Here is a 19,170-nt window from a genome sequence, read left to right on the forward strand (position 1 = left end):
CAGCTTCACTTCGCTTCACACCTGCTCATACAATTGTTCATATATCTCGCTTGCTTGCATCAGCTGCATGCAGAAAATGGATAATGGCTGCACTGCAGCTGCATGCGTTGCTGCAGGTGCAGGCTTGGTTGCAGGAACCAACCGCTTCCAATTCCCAGGGGAGGAGAGAGATGGGCACTGATTTCTGGAGTGGGGTGCAAGCGATTCTGCAGGGAGGGGCACTCGCAAAAAGGGGAGCCGAGCTGAAGACGAAAAGACTTGGGTAAAGCGGTGTGAGCGTGATACTCTCTCTCTCTGCAGATGGTTCATGGTTGTTGGTGGAGGTGGGTGCAGTGAGCACGTCGACACTGATCCCGTACAGAGATACCGATCGATTCTCACTGTCACTACTCACTCTCTCTCTCTATGAAAACTAATTTGTACCCCTAAGAGTACATACTCCTAATTTGATTCATAGTTGATCATATTATAACTGAAATGATATATATATATATGCTATTTTCTGATATGTATATATTTCTTTATAAGTGAAATATTTTTTTCTTCTGAGATATATATACTAATATGTACATACTTCTTCAAAATATCTAATAGAAAGGGAGTATATATACACTCCTGATTAATCAGTGCGTGCTAACACTGACAGAGACAACCATGTACAGACGATTGGAGCTGAGGGTTATATTACATTAGCTTTATAAGCTTGTTAGCTACCGCTGAAAGCAAAAGTAGGCATACCATACTGCATGATACATGTGGGTCAATTTACAAATGCTACAAAAATCGGCACTTGAAGCTAGGTTCGGTGGTTAGGGTCCACTCAATGAATTCTCGGTAGTACAAGGTAAAAAAAAAGAAAGAAAAAAAGGTACTGCTACTTCTTTTGGCGCCTGCAGAAATGGACATGCCACTGCATGCATGATCATGGCATGCAGAGATGGACAGATACGTGTGGGCGGCCAGACGGATGGATCGGTTCTGGGTTGTTGCCTTGCTATCCCAAGCTACGAGACGAGGAAGCAAACAAGCCGCCGGCCTGTGGAATAACGAGCCTTGGCTTGTAATTGCAACACCTGGTCGGCTTCTTGCTTGCTTGGAGAGGAGGCGTGTTGTGTTGTGCTCAACTATGTTGTCCTTGACGAGGCTGATAGGATGGTTGATATGAGTTTTGAAAAATGACGGCTTGACGCGATGCCACCGAGTAACTTGAAACCTGAGAACGAAGACGAGGAACTTGATGACAAGAGGATTAATTTGCAGAGCTACTTATATGTTCAGCGCCACCATGCCGCCTGCTGTGGAGCGTCTTAGTTGCTAGGAAGTATCTCCAGAACCCGGTTGTCGGTACGCCTGGCAAGGCCACTGATCTAATCGCACCCAGAACGTGATCATGGTGAAGGAGTCAGAGAATATGTGACGGTTCAACAAGATACTCAGGGATCTGGGAGACGAGCTAGCAGACAGCCATTGTGTTCTGCAACACATGGAGGGAAGTCACAAGACCAGAGAGAGAGAGAGAGAGAGAGAGAGATCAGCCGGTTCAATGTTCTTGTGGCTGCTGATGTTGCAGAGCGTGGTATCGGTATTCCTGATGTTACGCATGTGATCAACTATTAGATGCCTGGTAAAATCGACGCATACACATAGCATTGGAAGAACAGGACGTGCGGGGAAGAAGGGAGTGGCAACTTCATTTTGAACTCTGGAGAATACTGGTATTTTCTTTGATCTGAAACAGATGCTTGTACAGAGCAGCAGTCATGTGCCACATGAACTTGCAAGACACGGAGGCATCAAAATTTAAGCCAGGCTCAGTTCATGATAGACGCTCCTTGCAAAAAAGAAATGCAAACTGAAAGGATATAGACAAAAACTCCTGATTATACAAGGGAAATGCAAGATCGACAACTTTCAGCACGATTTCATTGGCAGTTCAAAAGGAAAGACGCAGAGGGCAAGGGAAACTGGTATCTGAACAGCAGTGGCTACATCAAATGACTATTCCCGGGGGAGCAAATATCATAAGACCAACCAACCATGCAAACAGTTTAGAACAAGGCAACCAAACCATGTAAAGCAATATGATATGCGAAAAGGTCAAATGGTATACTAAATCAATTCACAAGTCATCCTCTTCTGATCACGCCTCGCAATGTGACACGAGGTGATATGACTCTTCAACATTAATGCCGTGGAATAAGTAAAGTTACAACCTCAGGACACCAAATCATCTATGTAAACTAGAACTATATACACAGGAAGACAAGTCACGGTGAAGTGCCAACTTTGGAACAAATCAAGCAGAAGCAGATTTTCTCAGTCAGCAACTCAAATCAATCGGACTACTATAAATGAATCTCAAGACTCCCTCTTCTCTCCTCGCCCCCCTCTAATGTACATTTTGGTATTAAAAATCTTTTACACCGTGCAGATCAAAATTGTGCAGCGATAACAGCTAATCACTCCGTTACAGAATCCAACCTCTTGTGGCAACCAACACTGTTTCTCCACGCAGCACTCGTTGCCAAGTCAACTCTCACAAGTGCTGTGTGCCATGCACCAACCTAGAAGGGTGCATGCAGTTATAAGAACAGCTACATGCGGGCCGAGCTACACAAATTGTAGCAAAGCAGCAGTAGCAGAAACAAGCAGTGGTGTGGTTTCATGTTTCAGTGCTCAGCTACTTCAGAGAATTGTCACCCAGCGGTTTGAGCAGCATTTAACTAAAAAGGGATGACGTATGGTAAAGCAATGACATCAGCCGGGTCCATTTTCAGAGCCTGAGCCCACACTTGGGGCGCTCCATCAGACTCAGGCTCTGAATTGGGCTTCCTTGGTTGGGTGCTACCTTGGTTGAACAGCCAGTCCTCACCATCATGCTCAGGCCATTCCGTCATTTGAGGTTCTTCAGGAATGCTGTATATCTGGCTAAGATACTTGCCGTCTGGGTGAGGCGGCTTCCTAGAAGGTGTGCCATTCTCATAAGCAACCACAGGATCCCATGGCCCTGAATCAACTGGAGATTGCTGAGCTTCTTGGTTGCCATTGATCTTCTCTTCCTTCTTATGGAGCCATTCAGCCTTTTCAACATTCATGGCATCTGGCTTCACAGAAGAGAGTGGCGCGGCTACATGAGATGCTGAACCATTCTCCACACGATTGTTGGAGAGGGCTGGTCTCGGCAACTTTGTAGGCCGCATATCATGATGGTCTGTACAGCATCAGAAGTCTTATAATATAAAGCACAGCAGGAAAGTATAGTGGTGTCCTACAAGACTACATAATGCTGGTAAGTGCAAAAAAAGCAAAGCTAGGAACTCACTTTGTAAGTAACCATTCATCTCATGATTCTTTCTCTTCTTCAGGCTTTCTTCAGGTAGAATAGCTTTCCCATCATCAATTGGTGGGGCTAAAGGAGGGACTGAGGGCTTCATGCGAAGACTATTTATTGGATAATTTATATTGTTTTCTCTTAGCTTATCATGCTCTTTGTCATTATGTTCCTCTTTCTCCTTCTTTGCCTCTTTCTCCTTTTTCTTCTCTTTGTGTTTATCTTTCTCTTTCCTTTTCTTTTTCTCATGCCGGTCACTCTTTTTGTCCCCTTTCTTAGCAAGATCAGGCGCCCCATCTCTGACTTTCTCCATCCTTTCAGCTCGTCCATCTGCAGCTTTCTCCACAGCTGGAGGTTTTGACAAAACCAGTTTCTGATCAGTTGAAATATTAGTCTGTAGCATCCTTCCACCTTGTTCCTTTTCCTTCCCCGTAGCAGGTGAAAGGCCTCCCACGTCAGGTTTCTTAGCAGAAACAGAAAGGTTTTGAGGTGGCTGTACCATCCCATTTGGTCTCCGAATTGTAATGCTTGGGCTTGGGATTGTTGGCCTAGGTAGTCCTCTATCCATCCCTGCCGCTGGGTTAGATGTTGACAGACTGTCAAAACTCTGTGTGGATGTTGGTGTGTTCTCCAGTGGCCTACCAACCTTGCCATTTCCCTTATGCATAGCATTAAAAGGGTTTGGAAGCAATGGAGAGGCAGTGCCAACTTCTTTCTTCGCAATCTCTTTGTTTGTATTCTCAGTTCTCTTCTGAACCAGTATGCTAATGTTACTGATTCGCTGTCCCATCCCCTCTTTCCTGGGTGCGGATTCAGTATTCGAAGGTGGCCTTGCGACTCTGACTCTTTCCTTCTCCATCGCAGATCCTGGTACAAAGCCATCAGGAGTTCTTTGAGCTGAACTGGTGTTGTTCTCACAATGTCGCATTGATATCCCATTCTTTTGTTGATTGATGTTGATCCTCTGTTGTCCCAATCCCTCATTTTTCCTTGAAGCATTACTAGAGTGAATATGCATTTTATTAACTGCAGTTCTTTCATTCTCCATTGCAGGTGAAGCACTGAAGCCTCCACGGCTTCGATCATTTGAAAGAGCAAAATTTTCAACAGGTCGACTCGCCACCCCTTTCTCATCCTGTAACTTTCTGACCAAGTCCTCCCTGAATTTAGGATCCTTAATTTCTCCGGACTTCCTGCTGCTCTCTTCAAACTTCTGATCATGGAGAGTCTCACCATGTCTTTCAGTTCCTTCTCCTGATTCCCTGCTTTTATCTTTGCTCTTGTCCTTTTTCTTGTCTTTGTGTTTTTCTTTTCGATCTTTCTTATCTTTGTGCTTATCTTTACTCCTTTTTTTATCCTTCTTTTCTTTACCGTCTTTTTTCTCTTTGTCCTTCTTATGCTTCTTCTCCTTGTGTTTCTCCTGAAATGAGAACATTGTTTTCAAGTCAAGAAAATTTCAAGCATACAATAGCTAACAAATGAATAAAAACGAAATGCAGGGAGCATAGTACTAGTGAAATACATTGCAAAATTAAAAAATAATAATTAACTAAAATGTCCAAGTAGATAAACAGTAATCTTCCCGGATGAACACAGGAGATAAACTTGTCACACAACTATTCAGGATTACTGCTGCCTAAAGGCATACTAAACGACAAATTACTAACTAGTAAGTAGTAATTATGTCCATTAATTTTTTATCAGATGTTATTTTTGTACCCACACTACGAAAACCAATATAATCACTGAACAACACTGGTACACTTTTAGTGTTTTAACCTTATTATATTTGTACCAGAAATGTTACTTTCGAGCCCACTGCTCAAAAATTGCAAACAGATAAGCAAATAAGCTGGCTTTCTGACCACAGCTTCAGCTTATTTTGCCGATAAATCTGAGAGGAACCAGATAATTATAGTATTTTCTGCGCTCTCAAGTCAATATCCTTTAAGATTAACGACGCACATTAAGTTAACCGCTGTGTTTGCTCAAAAACATGATCCCAAATCAAGTTGGCAATAGAATCGCAATTTTTTATTGTGAAATTGCACTCGATTTTATGGAAGGATTAAACGTGTAAAGAAGGTTGGAAGGACATGCAATCTATTTAACAAGGAAAGAGTAGTCGGCTAAACAGTCTAACGCAGCATACTTTTACACATCTAAACTTGTGCAAGAAAAAGACAAGTTCTATACACCAGATGAAGTAGGCGTCGTAACTCTGGAACGGATTGTAACTTAAAAGAAACATTAAATAAAGCTTACAGCAAAGGCTAATCATAGCACAAATAATAAACATGATCAAAGAACTGTTTATAACAGAAACTAATGACCCAGACCTCCAGCCAAGACTTATCCCCCTTATTAAGTGCTACAGACCTGCAATGTTTACATTTCATGGGCTTGTTGTGTGGGTGCTTCCAGTGATTTGTTTCAGAAAGCCCAGTTTTCCGTAACCTCCTAATAAAGAAAGGTTCAAATCGGCTGTCTGCTTCTACCTAAGTGCATTTGGGTAGCAGGAGGGCGTTTATGCCCCAACGGAGGGGCCTTATGGGGAAGGGCCCAGCCCGATAGGGATAGCACACCCCCCACTTTAAGCGCATCTCTGTATCAATTGAGTAACTCTATCTAAGGGTGACGTCAGTGGAACCGGGAAGTTAATGCTTAACAATCGACAACTTGATGATAATAATGGCTAAGGAAAGACGGAAATATCTCTACCTATTGTAGTGTCCGAAGGAACTCTTATACTAGGAAAGTTTGCACTCTTAAGCTTTTAAAAAACGTAGTATTTCACATTAGGCAATCCAGACAGTATTATGTCTAGCATACTATGTTTCTACTTCATTTTAATCTAACCAATCACCGGAACACCGACACATAAAAATCACATATAACAAGAAGAAAACCAGTGGCAAGCCTTCTGTCTGTTGGGGATAGAACTGTCTGTAAGCATGATGATGCAAGGAAACATAACTCGACTTGATAAGAACAATGATAAAAAGGTCCCTAGGCTCTAGCATACCCCTCCACCACCACCCCTTTTTTACCCTTCTTTTCCCTCTACGAACCTTGAGAACTTACTGGACATAGTGTTTACAGTACCGTAGTTGTTATTCTCTTAGTTGGTTAGCAGCACTGAATCCTATATGCAAGTAAAAAAAGAAGGCACATCAGCCAATGAATCCAGCAGATGTACCCGCTAGACAGCATAGAGTCACAATTGTTTCAGAATGTAGTATGACACCAACAACTTCATGTTAACCTCCATGGTGCCCTGGTGGTGAAACAAGGACAGATAACAAATCCAAAAAGGGAAATATACTGGTAAAATGCCTAAAGCATAAGCCATCATGTCATGCAATGACAATACATTACAAAAACTAACCGATCTAACTCTTCATGTGATCTTCAACTATAGTTGCAAGATATGGACACAAGGTGGTTATTGATGGGTCGAATATGTGATCTTCATGTGATCTTCAACTGTAGTCACTAGCTACCAGCAATAACATCTCCATAACATTATTCACATCCTTGTTTACCAACATGTAGACAGTTTTCCAACTATGGGAACGGTGCAAAGCAATTAAGTCGCAGTTTTTTAAAAGCATATCTCAGAAACCAAGCTGGTATGATAAATAATCTACTAGCCCCTTCAACGTAATCAAACCTTGCATGGCCGAAGCCTTAATCAATAACCAAAAAACCACCGCACAGCAGTACTTACTCTTCCGTTGATTCATCGAGATGAAACATCCACCTCTACCTAACATGCAGCCCTAATTATCTAGTTCGTGTAATCAGGGATGTTCTTTAAGAAAGCATTGATTCAGCAATACTACGCTCCCTGAGTCCCCCCCCAATCACTGAGCTCACCGGACAAGGATCCCCTATATAACGGCCTAGGACATCTTGTAACGGTGGCGATCTCAGCTGGAGGAACTCAAATAGTGCTAAAATTTCTCAGAGACCCTAACTAACTTGCCCTAACTTCCTATTCCCCCACCAAATGTGAGCTAACGCCAAGTCCAAAATTCTATAAGCAACCATCTTAAATTTCTAATGCTTCAAAAGTCTGTACTGTATTAGCAGCGGGCGACCCCAAGGGGGCGATCAGTGAATGAGCAAGCCAAGCTAGGGACGGGGCCGGCGTGCGGGGAGCGGGAGAAGTGCGGGGTTTCCACCTTGTCGAGCAGGTGCGAGGCTAGCTGGGCGTCGGGGCGCGCGGTGTTCTCATATCCTGGTGGCGGAAACGGGAAGCAGCGAGACATGGCACGGGCGTCTCGGGCCCGGGATCACCCACCGCCAAACCGCCTCAACCACAGGCTGTCCCCCTGCCGCCGCCGCCGCTGCTGCTGCTGCTGGGCGCAGCCGCCTCACTCCTCCCGCGCCAGGGCCAACCACAACCATGCCCTCCGGCCTCTCATCCCCGCCGCCGCCGCCACCGGAATCGCGGGGATCTGGGCCCCGAATTCCCCTCCTAGCGGGGGATCCGAGGATCCAATCCGGCCCAGCCGCAACCCCAATCAAATCGAGACCTCGAGCGTTATCCGGTCTCCTGTTTCTTATTTTCGTTCTGCTCCGCCTTTCCCGCGCCGCGGCGTTGGATTTGGAGGGAGAGTGGGGTTGAGGAGGAAGACGAGAGGAGGATTGGGGGCACTCCACCGCAACAAGGGCGAGGTGAGGGACGGGGGAAGGGGGGAGGAAACCGGAGGTAGGACACCGGGGAGGGGCATATATAGCCGGAGAAGGGGAACCCACCCAAACATATGGTGGTGTTATTTCGGGTTTTATTTTATTTTATTGTTTGCTCCATTGTTAGCTTCATGCTTTTCCAGCCCTTCTGTGCTAGTCATTTTCTCATGCCTCCCCATTTTCTTGCCACAAAGATTTCTTAACATGTTACTTGCTCTAGTTATAGATACTTATTATTTTTTATTTTTTAGTCTTTATGTTCAATTTGACCATTATTTTCTATTATAATATAGTTATAATATCTAATAAAAATATAATAATATAAAAGTATTTTTTAAGATATATATATATATATGATTTTTTCCAAACTAAATAGTTAAAATGTTATTGACAGTCAAAATTTTAAAAGTTTGATCAAATCTTAATCAAAGTTATAAGTATTTATGATCGGAGGATGTATGTGAATGTAGTTTTTCTTTTTTTTATAATGCATGTGGATGTAGCGGTAGCGTAAGACATGGAAAAGCCACAAAGAGAAGAGACAGTGAAAACAAGGAAATTTATTGATCAGCAATGTTGTGTAAAAGCCTTCCGAATACATTATTACTATAGTTCACATCCACATTTAGTTAGTAGAGTGCAAATGCGACATGATAGGATACACCGCAATGGATTTACGGTTCTATCAACGCTCAGTGCGAAAATAGTAATACCCTTACTAGTTAAGTTGCTACTTTTAAAGTGAAGTGTCATCTCAGAGAAGCACTATAAACATTGTGTATTTTTTTAAACGGAGATATATATGCGCTATTTTGTCTTATTATTCTTTAGAAAGTAATATCTTGGCTGCTTCACTAACTTTTCTAAGGAAACCGTAATCCAATGGTTTTAGTTAAGTAGCCGAAGCTTCATGTACGGTCACTGGCACCCCTCCCTTGCATGTGTTTAGCAGGGTTCACAAATACGGTGGAGGGTCGGAATTCGCTATATGACAAATTCATGGTTTTTAAGAATATTGGAAAATACGATGGAAATTTAGAGAGAATTTAGCCGAATTCAAACCGGTCAAACTGGTTTGACAAAGGCAAAATTCGGTGGAATCAGCTATTTGGTAATCGACTGAATTTAGCTGAAAACTAACTGAATTTTATCGAAAACTGACTGCATTTTTCATATTTCATTTGTAGTAAAAAACCATTCGATTTTCTATGAAAACCGCTCGAATTGCATCAAAAACCGTTCGGTTTTATCGAATTTCAGTAAAATTCAAGAAAAAACATAAAATAGCTCAACTTTGTAAAATCGATAACTAATTCATCTGAGTTTCAAATCAAGTGAAACAAATTTTGTTGGTTTTCTTGTAACATGATCTACCAGATAAAGGTATTTATAATCATGAAAAAAATTATATTTTCTGTGAGAAAAATTATTTTCTAAACTTAGTTAAATGCATAGTTAATTATTTGCTAATAAAAAAATCATGAAACCAATTTTTTAGTATTATTACATGATCCTCTATCTTTTAAAAATACATGAAATCATGAAATAGTTATTGTGACATGTAGGATTGAGTAAATATGTTGCAACTAGATTAATTCATAACTAACCCATCACACCCCAAAATTAGTGAAACCACTTTTATTAGTTTACTTAAAAAATGCTTTGTGTTGGAAAAATAGTGGTAAACATGAAAAAGTTAATTATAGTGTTTTTTCTTAACATGTTCACTTTATGCTTGTGAACTTTGTAAAAATTATGGGGAAATTAATAAACTCTAAATGAAGTGAAACTAATTTTATAGATCATCTTAAAGTACACCTTAAAAAAATGTTTGCAGGTTAATATTTAAATCATGTTTTTTTTTCTTTTTTCCCCAAACTTCCTCTTCGTGAAATGTGATGCAAAGGACATTATTATTTTTTTCACAGAAGGTTTTAGAATGTCTCTAGAATTTTTAGATTTTTTGTGATTTTTTTATTTTTTTAATTTAAATCCGAAAACTGGTCGAATTCAAAATTCGATGTGGACTGAATTGACTAGGTTTTCGACCAGTTTTCAACGTATTTGTGAACCGGGTGTTCCGTGGCATAACTCTTTAGATTTTTTCCTTTTTCCATCGAAACGTCTGTTTTCACTTAAAATGTGTTTCAACTTTGCTGCATCTTAGCAAAGTAGTACTGCCAAAACCAACGGTGATATGTAGCACGTGTGAAGTGACACGCTTCGTGTGTTGAGCTGTGTGTGTGTTTTTTGGGACAGATAGTTGAGCTCTGTTTAGGTTATCTTTATTAGTTTGTTTTCGCGAGCCTCGTTATTTTCACTAAAAGATTCTTGTTCTTTTTAGTACTATAACGATTTTTTTATGATTATTTTTATAAAGGGATTTTCTCTCATGTGAATTGGAAGAGGAATTAGAAAGAAAATAAAATAAAAGAAATATAATTAGAGATGAAAAGTTTAAGAAGCAACACAACTACACATTGAACACAAAAGGAGAGAGACGCTTGCCTGCATGCTTGGCGTGTGACAGATTACAAGCTGACTTGGTCAAGGGTACGGGTGCAGGTCTTTCAGACCGCATTGAACACATGTTTGTTGGCTCGAGAGAGAGCACTGGTCTGCTGCGGATCCGCGTCGTACCAAACACGATTATCAAATTCATTCAGAGATTTTGCCGTGTCAGGCTCGTAAAAAATTGCAATTTGATACTGTATCCGCACCACATGATACCAGCCAGAAAACATCCAATTTTTTCCCTTCGTCTCTGAATTTTCCTTGCAAAATAGTCGTACTAGTAAGCACTGTTGTGTTTTTATGGGGAAGATTCTGTCCCAGGGAGGCAGCAAAATTCATCTGTTTTTCTCATTTTCTTTTGGGAAATACCGAAATACGCATTCACGTCCACTCTTATCTCAAGTCAGTGCTCTTCACTCTAGAGTTACTTACTGTCAGTCGCCCCTGGGCTTCCAGTGTCAACTTTGATCAGACTCTCTACGCCAGGCCAGCTCAGAAACACGACGGGGCAAGACACGGCTTTTCCCGTGGCAGCTCACCTCGTGCATCTACCTGGCCCGAGCATCTGCCAAGGCTTCTCGGCCATGTGATGCGCCGTGCGTCTCTTGCTTCCAGTGCCAGTGGAATCGAATCGAATACTCAATGGCCGTTGCCCGCAGCCAGGGTTCCCGGCTGCGGGCTACAGCTGCCAGGTGAGCCGCACGCAGCGCGGACCACGCCCGGCCTCCTGCACTGCACCCCCGCGATCCGTCCATCCTTCGCCGCATGTTGCTGCTGCCAATACATGTCAGGTGGGTGGGTCATGATAATAAAATCGTACTCCCTCCGCTTTTCAATACTTCACTTTTATTATGATCATCTCCAGCATTTATCTTAAATTTTTATCTAAAAAATATTATTACAATATCCCTTATCACTATTACAACATTCTTTATTTTTTTATCTCCAACAACTACCCTATTTACTTATTTCTACTACTCTTTTTCTCACTCCGAACCCACTAACAGCCTCTGTAAACAGTACTGCCACAGTATTTTTCTCGACCCAAACCCTGTGTACTGCTGCAGTACCCGCGCTATCTCGAAATACTGTAGCAGTACTGTAGCAACGGATAAACATGCTCCTGACGCTACAGTAGCCCGCAAAAAAATTACTGTACCACTGGATTTGCACATTCTGCTGGAGTTGCCCTAACAAAGTAATACCAACTTTAAATAGAAAATGCTAAAAATACCCTTAAACTAACCCAAATACAGTAGCATCAAAACTGTCAGGTCATATCATACATGATACTCAAAGACTCCGACGTGACGTTCGCTTACTGCGCCGGGAAATACTCCTATCTCGATAGCACCACTATAACAGTATAGTAGCATAAACAAAGGAAAAATACTCCACATAGATAGATGCTCACGAACTCGTCAGGCATCACTCATCCAGATCACTGGAATAACGTCATACAAAACTGTTTGGGAGATGCTCATGTTATGTACATAATATGGAATAACCAGAAGAAGAAAAATTCAAGAGCTACGAATAGTATATACATTTCCTCTACTGCCGCAACTTATTTGAGTCTAGTGTATAAAGCAAGAAGCTGGACGTATGGAGAAGGGAAGAATCGTATGAATGCTCAATCTGTTAATTGTGTTTTCGGTCAGAAGAAATTGACCTGCCGGATAGGTGCTAGTGAATGGTTCTCCAACAGGTTCGGCTGTAAGGACAGGCCGAATGGAGAACCGGATAATCCTGACAATGAGGCTTGGCTGAAATACAGAAACAGTATTCACAGTGATTATTGTATATAACTCTGGCTTCGAAAGAGTTTAGATTAATTAGCAAAGGACAAACGATAAATGTGGCCATGCTTACCTGTCAACCATGTATGCCTGTGGCCAGGATGGCATGGCTGGAACATCACCAATGGGACGATCTGATGACACGAGAGGCCAAAGACCTGTTACAGGTTGTACAAAGAAGCCACGTGATCTTCATTTCGTTGAAAATGGCATCTAAATACGTGTGCCAGTTAGTTCAAAGTAACATGTGACAAATATCAGTCATAGAAATTCAGTTATCACTTTGCCATTTTACACTCTCTGGGGGAAGCAACTAACAATCCTACATTATATACTTTTGGACATACCCGACTTCCCTGGGATTGGGGTATTCTCAAATCCTGGGTATAGTAGAATTTCCTGCATGTTAACATAGCAAACATCAGTATAACATCCATAGGATTCTATTGCAAATTTTGTGTCCATATCGTCTACACAAATTTCTATTGCAAATTTTGTGTCCATATCGTCTACACAAATACTCAAATCATATCTCACCTCTTCTGTATGTTGAGGAACATGGTTAGCAAGGTCTGCAACCAAAAAGAGATGTAAAACAGCAGGCCACAGCAGGCAAGTTAACATGCTAGCAATGACGAGGAAAGTGGTGGAAACCCGTCTCCAAACCATTAAAGACAATCAGATTAAAAGTTGACATTCCATAACCAATTTCTATTTTTGAACCTTAGTATGTTGTTCCAACCAATAGTAGACAGTAGATAAAAACTGTGGAGGAACCTGACAGGGACAAAATATTCATGTACCTGTTCCAGGAAAACTTGGCTTCAGACTGAGAGTCAAATCAAGGAAACAGTCATCAGGTTCTGTGCTGAAATCCCACAGGTTCAGTTCCAATTTCGGATGTGCTTCTGTAAAGTTGAAATGGGAGCTCAGTATAAAAACAGTTATGTTTCATTGATTTACAAAAAGTTACATTTCATATTTCACAGATATTCTTAAGACATATCAAATATTAGCTGTGATAAAAAAAAAGACTCACTATATTCATTTGTTATTGTACGGGAAGCATCATGGAGAGGTCTTGGCACCCAGTTGCACACCTAGACAACTCACAAGTGTCAGGTACACTAGAAATGCAAATAAAGGTACCCCAAAGGCAACCCATGTGTAAATTAGTACATTAAAGAAGGGATGCTGTAGTGCTTGCTCAGCAGTTGGCCTCCTTCGTGGATCCCAGGAACAAAGTTGCTATCAAAATGACAACAAAAGGGTACCATGTTAGTATTGAGAAATATCATTGGACAAATAACATAAGCAACAAAACTAGATTATCCACAGAATATAAACTGGGAATTTATGCTTAGGTAAACCTCAATTTCTTCCCATCAAGAAACAAATAAAAGCAAAGTTATCAATGAACCTGAATCAAGTCAACAGCTTCCAAAGAAGCATTAGGAATAAGCTCCCATAAATTTCTTGGAGGAATCTGTCAAAAAGAAAAATCCATCAGTGCCTGGAAAACAATTAATCCAATGACTGCAGATGGAACTCGTTTCACCTGAAAAAACTTAAAGCTACTTGAACGAGGAAGGTTCATTCCCTCTGGCCAGACGGTACAATCTGGAGTCCCAAGCACAGTGCATATTTTGTAAAGCTGATCTGTCTCACTGTGATAAAATAGAACATTAGAAGCAATCCGAACCACTGTGATAGTATAATATCAAGGGAAATCAATGTAAACATGGCCTGATTCACTGCAGCAGAAATTAAACGGGTGATTATTCAATGAAAATGTTATGGGCAGGAGATCAAGGTTCGCCGTTTAATTAGGAGATAAGTTTTGTAGGAGTTGGATTTTATTTGGTTAGGAGATAAGTTTGATTTGGTTTCCAATTCAATAGGAGATAAGTCTGGTAAGTTATGATTTGGAGTTTATTTAGGATTGTAGTTTCCCCTCTCTATATAAAGGGCAACAGCGCATCATTGTAATCAAGCAATGAGAATTAATCTAAGTATCCACCAATAATCTAAGTCTTCCCAATCTATAGTCTAATCTCTGCCCTAGCAGCCGATGCCATTCGGCTATCCTCCCGGCGGATATTTATCCCCTAATGATCTTAGGACTATAACATTTGGTATCAGAGACAGCTGATCCCGACCCATGGCTTCAGCTACGCTCTCATCTTCATCGTTGCTGTTGGTTTCGCCATCACCATCCCTATGGGTGACGCCAATAGGGCCAACAGTGATGTTGATTACACCACCTCGTTGTCCATCGCCAATTGCCTTCAACGCTGGTGCCACCGATGGTCTCGTTGCCGCTATCTCCATGGGGGATGCCATCGAGACCATCCTTGGTGCGACTGTGCCAACGTCAACCTCTATCTCCATGGGCGACACCACCGGAACCGACCGTGGTGCTACAGCCTTCATCAACAATCATTAGCAACAACACGGGCAATGGAATCTGGACAATTTGGTGCTCTCCTGTGATGGGACGATGACGCTGCAACCCTTCGTCGACGTGGGGCTTCGAAGGCTTGCCGTTTAATTAGGAGATAAGTTTCGTAAGAATTAGATTTTATTTGGTTAGGAGAAATTTGATTTGGTTTCCAATTCAATAGGAGATAAGTTTGGTAAGTTATGAATTGGAGTAGATTTAGGATTGTAATTTCCCCTCTTTATATAAAGGGCAACCGCGCATCATTGTAATAAAGCAATGAGAATTAATCTAAGTCTCCCTAATCTATAGTCGAATCCCTACCCTAGCAGCTGACGCTTCCCGACATATGTTTATCCCCGTAGGATCATAACAGAAAACATGGCCATGCTGGAAGCATATATGCATTAAGACATTGTTACAATAAATATGTGATGCCTAATATATATATATAAGAAATAGAGCAATAGTACACAAAACATCAGCATTACAGTCTAACCTTTCACCAGGAAAAAGCGGAGACAATGTGAAAAGCTCAGCCAAAATTGCACCGACGGCCCACATGTCTGTGAAATTGCACATCTATTAATGACAATATCACTCCATTGTAAATGTTCATCAGGGGAAGCTAATTAAACACAAATAAACAAATGTTTTTATATGCATTTCGAGATGGGAAGAACCAAAATGTCGTTTTTCCTTGTTGCGATGAAATTTATGCAATACTGGGTAAAATCAAATGAATACGAGAAGTAGTAAGGTACGAGTATGACAGGCTCGTGATTTACAACGACCAACAAGTATGACAGGCTAATGATTTGCAACCCACGTCGAATCCTTTCTAATGATCATTTGCAGCAAAAGAGGAGTCCTTTTTTATGCATATCGCGGTAATGCAAATCAAACAGGCTTCACAGAGAAAGAAAATGGAAAGTTAATAGAACAACAACAGGCAGGGCATGGGAAAAAAAGGAAATCACCAATAGCAGGTGTGTAAGCTGACGATTGCAGCAGAACTTCTGGAGCCCGATACCTAAAGAATAAAGATAATCTTGACGTGTTAGTCACATGTTCAATGGATCTAAAAGTAGCACATTTCATACAAGAACTCACCATCTGGTAGAAACATAATCAGTGTAAGGAGGACTGGAGAATACTTCTCTTGCTAACCCGAAGTCAGCAATTTTAACAATACCATTTGTCACCAACAAATTTTCTAAGCAACCAGAAAATTTCCAATTACTTTTTGTAGGTATGGAGATGGCATAAGTCAACATAATATAGGCCAGCCATATTACCAGGTTTCAAATCACGGTGGAAATATCCATTATTATGCATATATGCAAGACCTTGCAATATTTGGACCATAAAACTCCGAATATCCCCTTCAGAAAATGCAGCTTGCCTTTCTCTAATGACATCGTATAAATTACATTCCTGAAAAGGAAAACAAGTTGACACTTCAGTACCTGACACACTACAGGGAAAAAACACATAGTTCCAGGTAGGAAAAGCAGCTTAGAAATATCCAAAGCTCCAGCTGACAGAAAGCTTACATATCTCACCGAATAAGCCATAATATATCACAATCTAAGGAAATAACAGCGGTTCAACATTTAGTGAAGAAACATATGCAAATTGATTTTGTGGTTAATATACACCAATGTGAATACACACTACATTGGCGAACAATATGTTCATGTTGCTATGTAGTATCATTCTGGTGCTAGCCAGCACAAAAACCTACATCATCTCAGCAGTGTGCAGCAATAGCATAGTAAATTATCCTTTGATTTAAATGTCTTTCCATAACGCAGGTAAAAAATATGCCATTAGTAAAGGACTAACCATGTGTTCAAAGATGAAGAACAGCTCATGGTTTTCCATCGTCACCTCCTTCAGCTTCACAATGTTAGGGTGAATTAGCTTCTGAAGAGCCTGCAGAGGGATGGTTCTTTGATAAGGAAAACAAGTAGCAAAACAGCGCCTGTTGAATACATATATGATACATCCAGTAACAACGAAACAAAATACCTTCACTTCTCGCAGACTAATGCATTCTTCCCATTGGTAAAACTGTCTCTTCATTTTTTTAACAGCAACCTGGATGAAGTCAAGAAAACATTAAAATAGTTAGTCAACAAAAGTGGTCATACCCATACGTGTCAGCTAAGTTTAATAAAAATGAGTCTTCACTTAAATAGGTTGAATGAGTTGTTGGTGATAATGAGCCCTTAAAATCATGCACCAGTTGAAAACTGTACATAATTCACAGATGTACAATGCTAGAAAGTTCCAATTTGAAATACTTGAGCATAGAAATACCAAATGACAGAAATATGTTTTCATTGGTGAGTCCTTGCACTTACAGTTTCATTTGTTTCTATATTATAAGCCATGAAAACATTTCCACATGTTCCATCACCTATCTCCCTTATCAATTTATACCTACAAGAAATAGGAAGCATGTCAAAATTAAGCGCGCACACAGCACACCATATAATATAGAATATTCAAAATAATTACTACTTACCTTTCCATGATTGTAAGCTTTGCCAAAGAGCTTTTGCCAAGAATCACTGAACACAAATAGAACTCCACACCTTTGATCCCTCACCACCACTAAAACTCATCGCAGGCACTTCAATACACAGTTTGGTCGTACACGGTTGCATCAGAAGAAAGTTCCATTCGAGGGTGTCACAGCATGAATAGTTAAGCATCATTATTTGCACAACAGGCATGCTTATTGCAGCTTCAGTGACGTATCATCACAAGTGTTGATATATGTTGGCTGAGACCATCTTTGGTGAGAAAAAAGAGCAGGTAGGTTTCAGACCAAAGCATTTTTAGCCTAACGTACATTGAAAATCTGCAATGGAAAAGAAAACTTTGCTTCAAAACTTGCCAGTGCCGATGATGTTACCCTCAAAACAGTAACGCAACAGACTAACAATGGGTCGTATATGAACATATGCATCAGTTTATCATTTCGTGCGACAAATGCAAACAAGACAGTAGCTCTACTGAGCATAACAAAACACTAACAGCCTTTTTGGGACCCCTGAAATGCGTTGCTTTCTACATTCCATTACAACTTACTACTTTACCAGCCACGAACAGCAATCGACTTACTTTTCTAGCCTGTTCCAGATAATCCGATTCCCCCATAACTGGACATTATCAAGAGGTTTACCAGGTTTGGTTAATTACAAATTCGGTAAGAAGGGGGGAATATTAGAATTTAGAAGCATGTGCAATTTTCCCAATATGCATCGCATACAAGTCTACATGCAGCAGGGTTCCAAACACGTGAACAATGCAAAAAGGTGCTCGAACAGTAACAGCTATCAAACAAAGTAAAAAAAAAAAAAATGAAAGTGATGACGCGTACATGGGAACAAATCTAACGCGACACAGACAGGCCGTGCGGCACAAGACGCATAGAACTTACTCTAGAAGATTCGAATTCGCGAACGAAGCGGCACCCGCAAATAGCAAACAAAGACGAACACCACGCGCGATCGGTTGAAATGTTTAAATAACAGAGGGAAAATATTTTTCGTGAAATGCGACGAGATTAACTGCTTCCTGATTCGATTAGATTGCTTGAAACAGGGACTGCTTAACGGGGGATGGGGGTTCAAAAAAATGGAGAACAAACAGGCAGCAATTAGCACTCCGCCGCGCAACAATTATAATCCTCCAAGGACTGGACGGATTGGCGCATCGACGGCAGGACGAAATTGCTTGGATTCAAGTCCTCGCGGCAACGAAAGCATACCGCATAACAAAACGACCAATCCACAACTCATCCAACCGAGACAGGGCTTCCTTACCGGAGAAGGAAGGCGCCGATCCACGCCCGGATGGATCTCCACTGCGCGCCGGCGAAGGGGTGCAGGAAGGAGGAGAGGTGGGGATCGTGGGCGATATTTTGGAAGGAGCGCGACGAGAAATTGAGCCAAGGAGGAGGAGACGGACGAGACGAGACGAAAAGATATGGGCGGGCGGCGAAGCAATGGTGGGGACGGGGGACGTTATTACGGTATTACCCCCAGAGGTGAGGGAAAGTTACGAAGGGAGCCGGGAGGGTTGTGGCTAGGATGCTCTCGAATGGATAAGGTCCAAGAGGGTGGTTTGGTCATTTGAGCGCGTAACGGCGTCGCGCTGCCCGCTAGGTACAACCACCGTGGTACGCCTGGCTTTTCTTTTGGTGTGAGTGTTGAACCTTTCTCGCGAGGAGGAACAGTGGAACGTTTGAAAACTTGACCCGGTATACCTCCCGTTGGATTTATTGTCATAGACGGTGGAAATAATCTCTTTCTCTATTTTACAAAATATGAGTTGATTTTTGTGTTATTTGTTCTTCTATTTTTCCCTTATCT

At 41.3% G+C, this 19,170-nt stretch overlaps 2 protein-coding genes across 6 annotated transcripts; both read right to left on the reverse strand.

Moving 5' to 3' along the window:
- Positions 1 to 2,087: 2,087 nt before the first annotated feature.
- LOC133915017 (uncharacterized) lies at positions 2,088 to 8,051 on the reverse strand. 2 transcript variants are annotated; one of them, XM_062358008.1, is made up of 3 exons: positions 7,519 to 8,051; positions 3,323 to 4,751; positions 2,088 to 3,211 (listed from the first exon to the last, which is right to left on the reverse strand). In XM_062358008.1, the coding sequence occupies exons 1-3, from the start codon at positions 7,603 to 7,605 to the stop codon at positions 2,724 to 2,726; spliced, it is 2,004 nt and encodes a 667-aa protein (XP_062213992.1). In that variant the 5' UTR covers positions 7,606 to 8,051; the 3' UTR covers positions 2,088 to 2,723. The 2 variants fall into 2 exon arrangements, with proteins under 2 accessions (XP_062213992.1, XP_062213993.1); XM_062358009.1 differs by having other exon boundaries at positions 2,947 to 3,185.
- A 3,734-nt stretch (positions 8,052 to 11,785) lies between these two features.
- Positions 11,786 to 18,780, reverse strand: LOC133915018 (cyclin-dependent kinase F-3-like). Of its 4 annotated transcripts, none has more exons than XM_062358011.1 (18): positions 18,622 to 18,780; positions 17,316 to 17,586; positions 17,152 to 17,230; positions 16,817 to 16,885; positions 16,631 to 16,720; positions 16,081 to 16,219; positions 15,896 to 15,998; positions 15,763 to 15,815; positions 15,282 to 15,348; positions 13,901 to 14,009; positions 13,763 to 13,828; positions 13,522 to 13,590; positions 13,382 to 13,442; positions 13,146 to 13,250; positions 12,880 to 12,914; positions 12,690 to 12,741; positions 12,416 to 12,500; positions 11,786 to 12,309 (listed from the first exon to the last, which is right to left on the reverse strand). In XM_062358011.1, the coding sequence occupies exons 2-18, from the start codon at positions 17,321 to 17,323 to the stop codon at positions 12,201 to 12,203; spliced, it is 1,299 nt and encodes a 432-aa protein (XP_062213995.1). In that variant the 5' UTR covers positions 17,324 to 17,586; positions 18,622 to 18,780; the 3' UTR covers positions 11,786 to 12,200. The 4 variants fall into 4 exon arrangements, 3 of the variants coding, with proteins under 3 accessions (XP_062213995.1, XP_062213996.1, XP_062213994.1); XM_062358012.1 differs by having other exon boundaries at positions 17,316 to 17,423; positions 18,622 to 18,776; XM_062358010.1 differs by having other exon boundaries at positions 17,316 to 17,654; positions 18,622 to 18,776.
- Between the last annotated feature and the right edge of the window lie 390 nt (positions 18,781 to 19,170).

This window comes from Phragmites australis, chromosome 4, assembly GCF_958298935.1.
Source record: "Phragmites australis chromosome 4, lpPhrAust1.1, whole genome shotgun sequence".
Classification (NCBI taxonomy): domain Eukaryota; kingdom Viridiplantae; phylum Streptophyta; class Magnoliopsida; order Poales; family Poaceae; genus Phragmites; species Phragmites australis.

What these genes read in the sequence shown, in the direction of transcription:
- LOC133915017 (XM_062358008.1), bottom strand. Translation starts at nt 7,605, where the DNA reads ATGTCTCGCTGCTTCCCGTTTCCGCCACCAGGATATGAGAACACCGCG. An exon ending in CCTCGCACCTGCTCGACAAG is followed by an intron (nt 4,752 to 7,518) that starts GTGGAAACCCCG and finishes TTCTCATTTCAG; the next exon opens with GAGAAACACAAGGAGAAGAA. An exon ending in GATGAATGGTTACTTACAAA is followed by an intron (nt 3,212 to 3,322) that starts GTGAGTTCCTAG and finishes GATGCTGTACAG; the next exon opens with ACCATCATGATATGCGGCCT.
- LOC133915018 (XM_062358011.1), bottom strand. An exon ending in ATATAGAAACAAATGAAACT is followed by an intron (nt 16,886 to 17,151) that starts GTAAGTGCAAGG and finishes GACTTCATCCAG; the next exon opens with GTTGCTGTTAAAAAAATGAA. An exon ending in AGCTTACACACCTGCTATTG is followed by an intron (nt 15,349 to 15,762) that starts GTGATTTCCTTT and finishes GCAATTTCACAG; the next exon opens with ACATGTGGGCCGTCGGTGCA.